The sequence below is a fragment of the Amia ocellicauda genome, chromosome 7 (assembly GCF_036373705.1).
Source record: "Amia ocellicauda isolate fAmiCal2 chromosome 7, fAmiCal2.hap1, whole genome shotgun sequence".
NCBI lineage: Eukaryota > Metazoa > Chordata > Actinopteri > Amiiformes > Amiidae > Amia > Amia ocellicauda.
In genome coordinates, this window is record NC_089856.1 from 105,663 (window position 1) to 120,563 (window position 14,901).

General features: G+C 40.6%; 1 protein-coding gene and 1 long non-coding RNA gene across 2 annotated transcripts; both read right to left on the reverse strand.

Moving 5' to 3' along the window:
* Positions 1–1,057, reverse strand: LOC136754002 (uncharacterized). The gene is made up of 3 exons (XR_010817480.1): positions 914–1,057; positions 483–566; positions 1–130 (listed from the first exon to the last, which is right to left on the reverse strand). It is a non-coding gene; the product is annotated as an uncharacterized LOC136754002 (long non-coding RNA).
* Positions 1,058–6,087: 5,030 nt separating this feature from the next.
* LOC136752397 (zinc finger protein 180) lies at positions 6,088–13,114 on the reverse strand. Its single transcript, XM_066707698.1, has 2 exons — positions 12,796–13,114; positions 6,088–8,719 (listed from the first exon to the last, which is right to left on the reverse strand). The coding sequence occupies exon 2, from the start codon at positions 8,523–8,525 to the stop codon at positions 7,230–7,232; it is 1,296 nt and encodes a 431-aa protein (XP_066563795.1). The 5' UTR covers positions 8,526–8,719; positions 12,796–13,114; the 3' UTR covers positions 6,088–7,229.
* Positions 13,115–14,901: the final 1,787 nt, after the last annotated feature.

Sequence of the window (14,901 nt, forward strand, 5' to 3'; positions counted from 1 at the left end):
TTTTGTGGACAGGGATTTTATTTAGTCAAACAGCCTTCTCACTGATTCTAGTATACAGGCGATTACACAGTTTCTTGGTTCAGTAGAGCACGGCTGGAATGGTCTTGATTACTGCAGCCTCCGATGAACTCTAGAAAAAGAACGGCACAGACAAATCGGTTATAATAATAATAAAACTCAAGGTCTCTGAACCACCCGTGACCCTCTCTCTTTCTCCTCCTTAGAAAGATTTCTGAGAACTAATTTCCAACTCTGAACATGATCACTTAAAAACGCTTATGCAGTTCATGGGGTCTCTGTGTAAAGAACATGTTGTTGTATATTTAGTATTTATTACATATAACAACAGCAAACAGACAGCTTTTTCTGTGAAATTTAGGAACCACTGTTAAAGGCGTCTGATGCAGATAAAGCATACAAATATTATTATTAATAATAATAATAATAATAATAATAATAATGAAACTTTTCAGTCTACTTACCTCACTACACTTGTTTATAGAATCTGTAGATTGGATTCTGTTCGGGACCCATTGCATCGTAGGCCAGTGCACCTACAGCTGAAACTGAAAAGAAGAGCATTAAAAGCAGATTAGTGTGGGATCAATACAGCCCTAGACTGACACAGACACAATGGGTGGCTTTCTTTATGCTGGAGTCTGTATAGAGTTTCCGAAAAGCTACATAAACCATAGCTTCAACTTTTTAAACAATTTTAAAGACATTGTATTTTTTTAGGGCTGCCTGTTACAAGAGCTCTTGATAATTTCTGTTTACAATGTTATCTTCACATTGATGGCTGTTATTTTGGACAAGTCTACATTGCCTTCTCAGTTCAATATTCCACTGTCAATCAATCCATTTAGGCCCAATACAGAGTTATTGACGATGATTTGTCATAGGTTTCACTTACTGCTGTAGAGCACGCCAACGATGAACAGGATGGTCATAGTCTTCATGGTGTCTCTGGGTGGGTCAGTGTTGTCGTGCTGAGGAGCAGAGTCTCTCTCTTTATGCAGGAGAACTCACACCTCACTCCCTCATCCTGCAGCCACAGGGGTTGTGACGTAATAGTTTGCATAATTCTGAAGCAAAGCAGCTGAGACGTGGCGTGTTGTCAAAGTGGGATCATTTCTCATCTTTCAGCAGAGTTTCATCAAACATCACAAAACATACAGGATATTCCAATGAGAAAGACCATTACACCAGTGTCACATTGTTTGTGCATAAACACACTCCCATACACTAAAAGATGGCTTTCAAGTTATTCAAACACTCCGTTAAAATAACATCACTCACAGATTTATTAGGTTTAATAAATGATGGGAATTAAAGCATACCCATTCATCAAGTATATGTATGAACACTCTGTAGGAATCTGGGTCCTGTAGGAAACTCCTTACAAACAAAATCACAATATTGGGTGGAAGCTAAAGCATTATTACAGTTGGAGAGTTATACTTCAATGGCTCTTTCCCTTCCTGAGATTGTTAAGAGGTGAATTTAATGTTCCAATACACACCTCAAGAAAATATGATCATTTTAAAGATGCTTTTATGAAAATCATTAGGAAGAAACTAAGCTATTCAAGACTGTAATCCTTAGATATGTGTGTGTGTGTGTGTATATATACACTCACCTAAAGGATTATTAGGAACACCTGTTCAATTTCTCATTAATGCAATTATCTAACCAACCAATCACATGGCAGTTGCTTCAATGCATTTAGGGGTGTGGTCCTGGTCAAGACAATCTCCTGAACTCCAAACTGAATGTCTGAATGGGAAAGAAAGGTGATTTAAGCAATTTTGAGCGTGGCATGGTTGTTGGTGCCAGACGGGCCGGTCTGAGTATTTCACAATCTGCTCAGTTACTGGGATTTTCACGCACAACCATTTCTAGGGTTTACAAAGAATAGTGTGAAAAGGGAAAAACATCCAGTATGCGGATGTGGTGGAATGGGAGCTTCGTGCCCTGGATGTGCATCCCACAAATCTCCATCAACTGCAAGATGCTATCCTATCAATATGGGCCAACATTTCTAAAGAATGCTTTCAGCACCTTGTTGAATCAATGCCATGTAGAATTAAGGCAGTTCTGAAGGCGAAAGGGGGTCAAACACAGTATTAGTATGGTGTTCCTAATAATCCTTTAGGTGAGTGTATATATATATATATATATATATATATATATATATATATATATATATATATATATTATGGTTAAAATTACGTACACAGTGCATCACTGTGATATATGATATAAAAGCTTATACATTCTGCTTGGGGGAAAAATGTTGAAAGTTAATGTAGATTAACTAAATTGCTAAATGAATGCTCAATTAATTGTTAAATATTGAATAGTTTCTGTTTTATGCTTCTAAAAGGCTATAACGATTTTTTGGAAAGAAAAAGTAATTTGATAAAATCATTAGAAAACTCAGCAATGGATGCCATTCTATCACAACAAGCACACTTAGTTTAGAAGGAATTCAAAGATAATATACAATCCTTTGGTGTGAAGTTAGTTCATAATCATCACCTAACTCCCTTTCTTTCTTCATTTCTCTGCATTCTTTATGATCACAGATGGAGAGTTATCTCTGATAGTATGTGGTCATATTTTGAAATAGTGAGCTGATGATGTGCAGTATATTTATTGCAGTACTAGTGTTATTTTGCACATGATTTGCTCCTATTATTAAGCTTAATTAAATGACATGAATACATTAATTTTAAATTTCCTGTAACGTTGTCCTGTCCTGTTTGAGACCATGCTATACCTATTATTGACTTTTCCTGTAAGGTGGCTAATACACAACCCTCATGTGTACCAACCAACCTGAGCGCCAATATTATCTCCCCAAAGGGCTACCTATGGATGTACATTTGGGCAGAGACATGATAGGCTACTTTAGTTGTCACATTTATGTAACCAAATGTTGTTCAAATTACTTTGCTCCTCAGGAAGCAAAAGGCTGTATTTGTGTGACACGTTGTACTTGCCCTGAAGATAACATCAATCAATTGTATTATATTTGAAAGTGCAAAAACTGTATGATGTTACTATGCTGGTAGAGAGGACAGCTTTAAGGCAGGGGTTCTCGAGCTTTGTCAAAGTGAGCCTCCTGGAGCAATGACAGAAAATGGTCAAACACATTGCTCTATTGTTTTAGTAAACTATGGGGAGGCACAGTCACCTTTGCAAAATAATGTAATTATATCAATGTTTAAAACGTGGAAATGTGCTCTCCCAAAAAACAAATGTCCATTAGATCACTTTTATTGTTGACTTTTACAACTGGAAGGAAAATCGATGGAAAACATCCCATCAAATGTATACTTGAGCTATCTGGGGTAGTCCATATTCAGTTTGTACAGTACAGGAGTCCCATTACGATGGCGAATGCATTTGGCAAGTCACCAAGGTCATGCATGATCACCTGCTCTCCATCAGCAGGGCTCTGTCGATTACATTGGGTGGTCGTGGTTGCTCCTCGTCCTCAGTAACAGTGTCACTCCCTTGACAGCAGCATCCTCAGGATCAGCTGGCAACGTAAACACAGTGCAAGAGGACTCATTAGAAGAGGTATAATAGAACTTCTTCTAAATTACAACAATTCGGGGCTATTAGCTTTGCATCTTCTAGTTCTGTCAATGAATAGCTACAATACATGACCCTGTCCACAGTGCTCATTACACATTTAAATATAGCAACTACGGTGTTCCTCAATCTCCAGGTGCAGCACATCTGGTCCAAATACTCAAAATGAATTACATCAAATCCAAGATTACATATACTGTAGATGTTGAGGAGCCACTAGAATAGAGTGGCAGTTAAGTTACTATCCTTTGAGTGTAAATTGTAGAGGGAAGATTTACTTTCATTATTTTCTTTATATTATTAATGATTTAATGTTGCTAATTCAGTTTGTCTGTAAAGCAATCATTAGCTTGTATTTACCCTCTTCTGGGGGCTACTAATTATTAGTTCCTAATGCATTTCTGTTTTAGAGGTTATTTCAATCAGTGATTGTCTTTTGGTTATTTAAATCGACTACTGTCTTTAGAATTATTCAATCAGCTATGGCCTTTACATTAATTAATTCAGCCACTGCTTTCCTGGATATTCAATCAGCTAAAACAGTTACACAGTATAAAGGTTGTGTGTTTTGGGGCACAGGTATTTGATTAAGGACTTACTTCAATGTCTTTGATAAACATATGCTGCCTGAAGAATACTGACCATCACCAGTCAACACATCAAACAGTTCAACATCAGCAATAAACCTAGCTCTATGTTAATTATTATGCATGTGGTAAACTATTTTGTACAACTGTATTTTAATTAGATATAATCACTTCCAATTGATAAGACTGCAACCTCATTTATCAGCAATAAGGCTTCTCCTTTCTTCAGTTCATATGAGAGGAGAGCTCTTAGTAAACTTGTATTTATTATTTTGTGTAATAAACTTGTTACATAAGAACATAAGAAAGTGTCCAATTGAGAGCCCATTCGCCCCATCGTGCTCGTTTGGTGTCCATTAATAACTAAGTGATCAAGGATCCTATACAGTCTGTTTTTGAATATTCCCAAATTGTCTCTTCAGCCACATCACTGGGGAGTTTGTTCAGATTGTGACGCCTCTCTGTGTGAAGAAGAGTTTCCTGTTTTCTGTCTTGAATGCCTTGAAGCCCAATTTCCATTTGTGTCCCCGGGTGCGTGTCCCTGCTGATGTGGAAAAGCTCATCTGGTTTGGTGTGGTCGATGCCTTTCATGATTTTGAAGAGTTGGATCAAGTCCCCATGTAGTGTCCTCTGTTCCAGGGTGAAAAGGTTCAGTTCCCTCAGTCTCTCAGTAGGACATTCCCTTGTCTTACTGCCACCCTCTGTTTCCTATACATCAACCAGTTTAAAATCCATCTACATTACCCTGAATTCCTACCGCTTCCAATTTTAGGTGTAATTGATTGATTGTTCAAAACAACTTATTTTATATTTCATATTTTAAAGTTTGACATAACTGCGTAATGAAATAAAATAAAGACGTGTTGCTGTAAAAATATTAGCATTAAGACTATATCCCAAGGTGGAAAATTGTTGGGGTCTAAATAGCGGCATAAACCCTTTCACATAGACCTTGCTGGCAAAATGGCACCAAAAAGCCGGCATACGTTTTGTGTGTAAATGGGGTAAAAAAGGTGTCTTATTAAGGTTAAATTTGAAAGAAAGGATTTCCTCTGCTCTACAGATGATTCAGTTCACAATTACAGCTTTTCAAATGCCGTAGAAGTCACAATGGGACAAGAAATGCAAATTAAAAAGTCTGTAACAACTACAGTCTGTACAGAATTAACAGAAAAACCTAACAACAAAACAGCCCGGAGAAGAGGGACAGAGACAGTCTTCAGACGACACATACAGGTAAAGCAGTTCATCTTCAGGAAAGATACATTTTTTTGATAGTTTGTATGTATAACTTTAAATGTATGTGATAACGCCATTTAAATTATTAATTCTGCACGTCACCTTGGATACATTGTAATAATAATACATACCAATCTTTTTCAATCTCAGATGTTCAATTTATAGTTTTAACTGATCCACAAGGACACAGTAACAGCATATTGGCTTGACAAAGCAGGCAAAATAGAGACTCAATTCTTCTACCCCCCTCCCCAGTCATGTTCCCAGTCCTGACCCAACTCCAAAACAGACAAGACAAGAGTCACTGGGTGAGGACTGTGTCCATTACAGCAATCTCCTTCAACAGGCTGTGATGGCAGCAAATTATACATGTGAGTGTCCCAAAATAAATGTTTTGTTTCTTAATGTTATACCATTTGGCCAAATGCTGATATGATAGTTGTCCTTTTTTACTTGATACACAAACATACATGGTATGACTGTACAGTATGAAAATGTTGATTCTTATTCTTCCAAGTGACTGGTATCCCGTGAAAGCTGAGATGGTGTCAATCATTCTCTGATGCGAAAAAATATATATTCTAAAATAGGGGGTGGGGGGAAGGGGATATTTGGTCTGAGTCATAATAAATCTCAGAAAATGCTGACAACACTGACATAGTCTGGAACCAGACAGTTTACTGATCAAAACAAAACTGAAACCATTTCAGTAGAAGCAACACACACTAGTACAGAGCTCATGTCAGGAAGTAAAAACTCTGTATAGTGTACGAATACAGAAGTATTTTATATCACTGGATCTGAATTTTATTGTTTGATAGAACAAAAAATAGTATATACTGGATTAATAATTAAGCTGTTCTAACCAAAACAAGCCTATTTGCAAAAAAATCTGATTTGGAAAGAAGCCAGTAAACTCAGCTTTCAAATGAGTTGCACTTTTGGCGGCTATACCTCTGCACAAGAGGAATGCGTAATCAAGACGTACTGTAACATTACGCACTGGCACATTACGCACTGGCACAGACACAGACCACCCCGTGATGGGTAAAGCTGCCACGCGCCCACAGACTCATTTTTAGATACTGTGGAGTATTAGTTAGTAGTATTCTTTGGCCAGTTGGGTATTTGTTTGGACACCGAGACACCTCACACAAAAACTCTCATACAGTGGGTTCTATCAACACATAAATCGGTACACTTGTTGTTGAGATGCCGCTGAAGAGATATGTGGAGATTCAGCAATCTATACATAGAGGTGCCTTCTTAATGTGATGTGAAACATGATTTTGAAAATTATAACATGCAGAAAAAACTACTTTATATTATATTGTGTAATGTGTATTGTGTTACTCTGTAAAGATTTACAGAGTTATAGGCTTTTGAAATCAGACCAGTCCTTTTAGGAGGAAATTTGATATGTTGATTAAATGAAACAAATAGCCAAAACAATTGTTTTGTATGTTCCCTTACAAGTTTAGTGAATTATTATTCACGAGTACCGTGTTGATAATTATTTACAGTAGTAAGGAATATTCTAAACGTCAGAAACAACTAAACAGTGGCTTTCACTAGTAGACGTCATGTTATTGTGTTTCACTTGGACGTCACACCCAGTTTGTGCATTTCACATCTCCGGAGTGTTCTCTATATTTTTCAGAAATATTATTTATTTTGGGTGCTTTAATGCCATACAAATGATAAACATTACTGCACATTATGAAAGTACAATAACAATATACAATTATGCCCACCCAAGATTGAGAGTCATGTTTCGGTGAAACCCTTCCCACATGGGTGTTATGGTCTCTCTGCTGCGTGAACGCGCTGGTGTCTGTTGAGATGAGAAGCAGCAGAAAAGTTCTTCCCACACTGGGCACACCAGTACGGCTTCTCTCCCGTGTGAGTGCGCAGGTGTATGTTAAGATTAGCTGCCTGAGAAAAGCTCTTTCCACAGTGTGCACAGCTGAACGGTCTCTCGCCTGTGTGAGTGCGCTGGTGTGCATGGAGGTTAACTGCCTGGGTGAAGCTCTTCCCACACTGGCCACAACAATAAGGTCTCTCTCCTGTGTGGATGCGCTGGTGTCTCGTGAGGTTAGACGCATCAGAGAAACTCTTCCCGCACTGGAGACAGCAGAACGGTCTCTGTCCTGTGTGAATGCGCTGGTGTTTGTTGAGACAGCCTGCCTCAGAAAAGCTCTTCCCACACTGCCCACAGATGTACGCTCTCTCTCCTGTGTGAACACGCTGGTGTCTGTTGAGGCTAGCTAACTGAGAGTAGCTCTTCCCACACTTGACACAGCAGTACGGTTTCTCTCCTGTGTGAGTGCGCTGGTGTGCGTCCAGAGTGTCTGCCCGAGAGAAGCTCTTCCCACACTGGGTGCAGCAGTACGGTTTCTCTCCTGTGTGAATGCGCTGGTGTGCACTGAGGGTATCTGCCCGCGCAAAGTTCTTCCCACACTGGGCACAGCAGAACGGTCTTTCTCCTGTGCGAATGCGATGTTTTCCACGCCGCAGCGGTGAGGAGGGGGGGCTGGAGGAGCTGGAGGAGCTGGAGGAGCTGGAGGAGCTAGGGGGTCTAGGGGGCCTAGGGGGTCTGGGACGTAGCCGTCTGCGCTGTGATGATGGGCTCTCCCCTCTCACTGCACTGTCGCTCCCCTCACTGAGCCCCGTCCTCAAGGCAGCACACTGTCCAGCTACAGGGAGCTCAGGCCCCAGGTCACACTGTCCAGCTACAGGGAGCTCAGGCCACAGGTCCCAGGCACTGTCTGTAATGTTGTCAATTTTGAGATGTCCAAGTGCATCTCTGAAGGGAGTCTGTGTTCTCGGCTCCACTGTGTAAACACACTGCAGTGCGTCGTCCTCTGTTTTAATGTGATCAGACAGCAGACTGGGTCCACACTGTGTTCTGGGAGAGCCTGGCTCAGCACCAGCTGTACTGGGTCCACACTCAGATCCCAGAGACTGGGTCCTGCAGAAATCCACAGTGTGGGTGCAGTCCAGCTCAGGATCACTCTTTATGACCACTGACCCTGCACTGTCAGATGCCAGTGCCCCGAGTCCCTGTGTCGACCCCTCAGTGTGTGGCTCTGCCATGTGGCCAGACTCCTGTCCCCCAAGTTCCTCCTCACTCTGTCTGCTCCTGGGCTGCTCACTCAGCCCCTGGGTGCCTTCAGTAGCTGTGGGCTCTGTGTCCTGACTAAGACTGGAGCCCCCCTCCTGCTCCCAGTGCTGCTGCTCAGTGGGAGCCCTTTCCCCAGAGTCAGGGAGAGCGCTGGCCTCTACAGCTCCTGGGGGAGAGATGACACAGGAGAACAGCACTGAGAACAGCAGCTCTGAAAACTCACACAGTTCATGCAATTCCTACACAAGTCATTATATCAGAACATAATTCAGAAGTGCTAATAAAGTGTCCAGTCAGCAAATAAACTGGGAGCATGTATGAAGTCAGACAGTGAGAGCACAGCCTGGTGCTCGTATATGGAAAGTCAAATGGATTTCAAAACTTCTTGAAATATTTCATCTCTAAATACTGTAGACCTCTAAATAAACCGAGAGCATGTAGGCACTCTGTGTCAGAGTGCAGTTTTCCCACTAGTGCAGCTGTTCCAATGATTGTATGATCACAATTATAGGAACAGACCACAATCAAATAATATGAAACAGAAGGATTTACAAGTTGCCACAGGCAGACACAGGACAGTACAGGTGAAATGCAGCCATCTTGTTGTTTTCCTAATTTCAGACCAGTCTTGGCATTGCTCATTTTGTTTTAAGTTTGCCTTAATTGAAGTCAATTCAGTTCAGCTGCTGAGTTGGTGGAAGTAAACAGGTTGTAGAAGGGAGATTTAGTCAAGGACTAGCAGGAAATCTGTTGCAGGAGGAGCCAGGTGGGGCCAGACAAAAGCTACTTAAAGCAGCTGTTGAGAAAGAGCTGCGCTGTTTCTCAGTCACAAAAGTTAAGCAGTTGACTAGGGAACAAGAACCAAGAGACAAAAACAAAACAAAACAACAACATCGAGAAGCATGTGGCCACTAGTGTCAGGTTTGCAGAATGAAACCTTCTTGGATGACTTCATCCAGGAAGGCAATCATTTGTGAACGTTGTTGAAATCCTAGAGATTAAGGTTCATGATCTTGAGGCTCAGATTGTTGATCTGCACTGTATTAGGGATATAGAAGAATTGGTGAATCAGCCCATGAAAGAGATGGTGTGCAGCCAAAACCTAGAATAGTTGAGACCTTAGAGCAGGACAGCGTGGAGAACTGCTGGGTTACAGTAGGTCGTAACCGCAGAACAGGGCGTGCACAACCCCTAGAGACATCCCAAGAGCTAGAACTGCCCAACAGGTTCCAACTGCTGGACACCGAGTTGGACAGTGACGGCTCAGAGGGTGATGGGGGGGCAGTTGAGCACCAGAGCACCATGGTGCCCACTCCCCCCAGAAGAGGGAGGTAGTTATAGTAGGAGACTCAATTCTTAGAGGTGTAGATCACACAGTGTGTTCTAGTGATACTATCTGTTAAATGGTATCTTGCCTGCCTGGTGCTCAGGTTGCAGATCTCCCTAAACTAGTAGACGGGCTACTGGCCAAAGCTGGGGGAATCCACTGGTCTTGGTCCACACTGGAACCAATGACATAGGAAAAGGAAGGGCTCTGCAAAACAAATTTAAAGAGTTAGGAAACAAACTAAGGAGCAGAACCTCCACGGTAGTTTTCTCTGAAATACTTCCGGTACCACGTGCCAGGCCAGGGAGACGGGCAGAGATTAGAAAGTTTAACACGTGGTTGAAATCCTGGTGTAGGAAAGAGGGTTTTAGATTTATGTAGCATTGGTGTTTCTTCTGGGATAGATGTAGACCATCCAGATTGTACAGGTCCCATCTAAACAGAAGGGGGGCTAATACATTGGGAGAGCGTATGTGCCGAGTAATTGAGAATCTTTTAAACTAGGGACCAGGGGGGCAGGGAGCTCTGACAATGGGAGTGTCACAATCAAGTGACACTGAAGATATATTAGAAGGGTTTACTTTTTACTCAGTTACTTAACTGATTTAGTAATGTATTCAGTATGATATTTAACACAGTTAATTTTTTAAAAGGGCATTTTCATTCAGAGGCACTGATGCTTATACAATGGTCTGTATCTAGCCAAGTTAATGTATTATTCCAATGTAAGTGATCGAGAAATTAGGGTGGAACAAAAAAACTCCTAAATCTTTGCAGATAGGACGGTAAAATTACATTACCAATACAGAGATAGAACATTACAAATCAATCAGTTAGTTAATATATGCATTTAGAGGTTATATGTGTGATTTAATTTGCTTGTCCACAGCCACTCATCTAATGCCCCGTTTCCACTAGCCACGTTCAGGTGCACCTCCGTGTGGCCGGGCTGTAACTGTACACTTTGCTGGCAGCGTTTCCACTACATTGTCGTGAGGTACAGCTGCCCTAGGAAGTGACTGTGAGACACGAAAGGTCAAAACGCATCTGGTACACTCGGTATTCTGGGATTTAGTGTTTTAAACTGGAGGCTGAAATACCTCTAACATTAAAGTGCAATAAACACAGTCTTATAGTATAATTTATACCAGATATTCAAAAGTACAAATACAATTAAACAATATATAAAACAAATGACATCACTTAAAATGTCTTCTAGTTTATTTGATTTTGTTAACCAGTGCATCGTAAATAACCGTGTTACTTCTCCCTGTATCATGATCCAATTAACATTGACAATATAGCTTAATTTAAGTATCCTAGATATTCAGCCTTATTATTTGACTGTGGGAGAATGAAATGTGTTGCATTATTAAATACAGTGCGCTGAGTTTAAATCTGTCCCGTGTAGCCACTACATGTCTATATCATGAAATATACAGTATGACAGTCACAGACAGTTTCTTAAGCAAAACCAATGCATGTATATAAAAATACAGTTACAACACTCTGGGATCCATAACTTAATGAACAGTTTTCCCACAAATTCAGTGTTAGCATGTTTTCTCTGTACCTGCAGCTTTATCAATGTGCAAAATAAAAGCCACATCAATAACTTTTATTGTGAATGGGATTCCTTTAAAAACACATTTGACACTGTAATGAATGGATCAGTTGTATTAATCGATACGTTTTGTAAGGTTTGTATTTCTGCAGTCGGTAAAGCTCTATACTTGGATTATCATTAACATATAGTTATAGCGATAATGAGGGATTACAAATGTAATTAAAATATACGATTTTTCATGAGATTGATCATATAAAAATCTGCCTCCGTTTTAAACATTTTAATAGTTTTAAGATACTGTAAAAAGGGGAAAGCTAAAAACCATGCCGTTTACATAATTTTTAGAGAATTAACAATTTGACATCGGGACATTAAATTTAAATCCAGGATGAATATTTCATATTTGCGTGCATCTATAACAAAAAAAATAAAGTATTTCGTCAGGGCACATTGTATTGCAGTCCTATGCAGTCCTTTCTGCAACAGGATTTTCGCGATCTTTTCAAACACTCTTAAATGTCTTTCAGTAATTAACCCTGTGTGGCACTTTTCAACCGTACATTAATAACTGCTCCAGATTAATCGTTTCCCAAGGTACACTCCTTCTTTGGAAAAGTTTCAACCGCATCGAGAGCAGCAGCCATTACTGTAGTTACAATTTCCAGCTGCAGTGGCGCTGCGTCTGTGACGTCACAGTACTGACCCGGACCGGTGTGGAAACTGTGCCGCCTGAAACTAGTCCGGGCGCAGGCGGAGGTGCAGCTGAGCCCCAGTACAACCCCCCTGGCCCGGCACGGCCACGCTGAGGTCCAGCTAAATGTGGCCAGTGGAAACGGGGCATAATTAACCTAGCAAATTGTTTGACGACGAACGACTGTTTGGTGCTGTGTATTTATTTTTACGCATATTAATATTTTTGACAGTGATCTCCCTCCATACCTTACCAGCGTTTGCGACCATACTTTATTCATTGTCACATTTTTTGCTAATTCTTGCTAATTTATATATGCCATTTCCATTGCTAACGCCTTTTCAGTAGTATACACGAAGGTTAAATCTTTTTCGCACAACAACCTCTTTTGTACAAAGTCACAGTGCAGGCCACAGACAGACCCGTCCCGCAGCGCCTGACAACAACGCTGCAGCTCAGAGATCAGCAGAGAGGGAGAGGGAGAGACAGTCTCCCTCTGTGGAACCGAGACGTCCTGCAATAACGGCTGTGTTGGGGATATATGCCGCTGCAGCACTTCAACGAGTTCGGCGAAAGTTTTGTGGGTTGGCTTGTCGGGTGCCAGTACATGTTAAGCGCTGGAAAGCCCGATATCGTGTTACACAGAAACACACTTACACGTCTGTGGTCTTCTCGGTAGATCGGACCTCTCGATATACGATTCAAACTGTCTCTCCTCTGTAAACTCAACCGCGCCACTGCACCCACACAGCGCTGTGCTGCACACACTGCTGTCCCGCCACGCTTCTGCCGGGCATAAAGGTTCCTACCTACTATATCACCCGCAACAGTCATCTCATTGTGGGCTATTTCGGTTTGGGCTCAGTATTTAGTATTGTTGTGATAGGAAGTGTGTGTTTACATGGGTTCGACAAGCAGACTTTAGTCATTCTGCACAGAGTCTGCGGAAAGTCTGAGCATTCACTGGCTAAATGTTAATATTCTACGCAGATTCGTGTAGCGCAGATTTCCGCAGTTCTGAACAGATCTGCAGAATCTCACCGATCCTATTGGTGGAGCCGCGCAAACCCGCGCAGAACTGCGGAAATCTGGGCAGCACGAACGTGACCATTGACTGAAGTCTGCGCGACGTGAACGCAGCCACGTAAACACGCCGACAGAGTGATGCATTCTGGGCATGGTAGTTTTCTGTAGGAAGTCTGCATACAGTCATGTAGCCGGAGATATCAATTAAAAGGAGTGAGATTAAGAGTTGAAAAACAGACTACACCTGCAGTGGGTAACTGTGGGATTTAATCAAAGGCTTCTTTTGGAATCGTTGCAGGATATGAAGATGTATTGGACCTAAAGAGACAGTAAGTGACTGGGTTTATTTATGTAACTACTGAATTGAATATGAACTGTATCTGTTATTTATGATTTATTTATATGTCTATTTGGGGTTTTATTTATGTAATTTGTACGTGAATATGTACTGTATCTGTTATTTATTGTTTATTATAGCGCTATTTGTTTTTAACAAAGCTTAAATAGTGATTCATAACAGAAGACTAGTTTTGTCAGTGACTTATTGCTGGTGATGAAAAGTGCATGATAAATTGACAGGATACATTAGGCTCCATTTAAGAACTCCTATGCGTTAAAGGCAGACACAACAAAAGCTTGTTTCTGTAGCATCTTCACACACTATGCCTATTCTTCATGAAACCAGGCCACTGAAGAAAAATAGGCTACAATGCAAAGACAATTTGAACACTATTCTGTTTTTCACTTCTGACAAATTAATTAAACATTTAAATACAATTAATTTAAATTTAAATTAACCTTTAACCATTCCGTGATACAGAAAACAAGCCTATCATTGATATTTTAAAAATGTTCTTTTGAAAACAATCACAATTAATGTATTGTACATACAGCTTGGTCCTTCAGACAATTAAATACCTTTCAGTAATTTTAAAGAAAAGTCCATTTAAATATTTTAATATTTAAAAGACATTCAAGACAGAAAACAGGAGACACTTCTTCACACAGAGAGGCATCACAATCTGAACAAACTCCCCACTGATGTGGCTGAAGAGACAATTTGGGAACATTCAAAAACAGACTGGATAGGATCCTTGGATCACTTAGTTATTAATGGACACCAAACGAGCATGATGGGGTGAATGGCCTCCTCTCCATTGGACGTTTTCTTATGTTCTTATGAAAGTTCACTTACTTTCCAGTGGGCTCCTCAGTCTGAGTTAATCCAATATGGATTAATCCATTATTGCCCAGTACTATGTGAATTACATTAGATTATGTTGCAGTATTCTGCCAGAATGGGGATGCTCAGTTGATTTTGCCAACATCTTTTTCGAAGTTATGCTGTTGCACGAATGACGGTAGCCTTCCAATGCTGCAACCTCAATGGACTTGAATGGAAGCCTGTAATTGGTGTAACCACAGGCTTAGGATGACCACACTGCATTGAATGCTTAGACTACACTCTGTAAGGGATTCTGTTGAATTGATACAGTGAGGGGAAAAGTATTTAATCCCCTGCTGATTTTTGCCCACTGACAAAGAAATGATCAGTCTATAATTTTAATGGTAGGTGTATTTTAACAGTGAGGGATAGAATAACAACAAAAAAATCCAGAAAAACTCATTTCAAAAAAGTTATAAATTGATTTGCATGTTAATGAGGGAAATAAGTATTTGACCCCTTTAGTACTTAGTACTTGGTGGCAAAACCCTTGTTGGCAATCACAGAGGTCA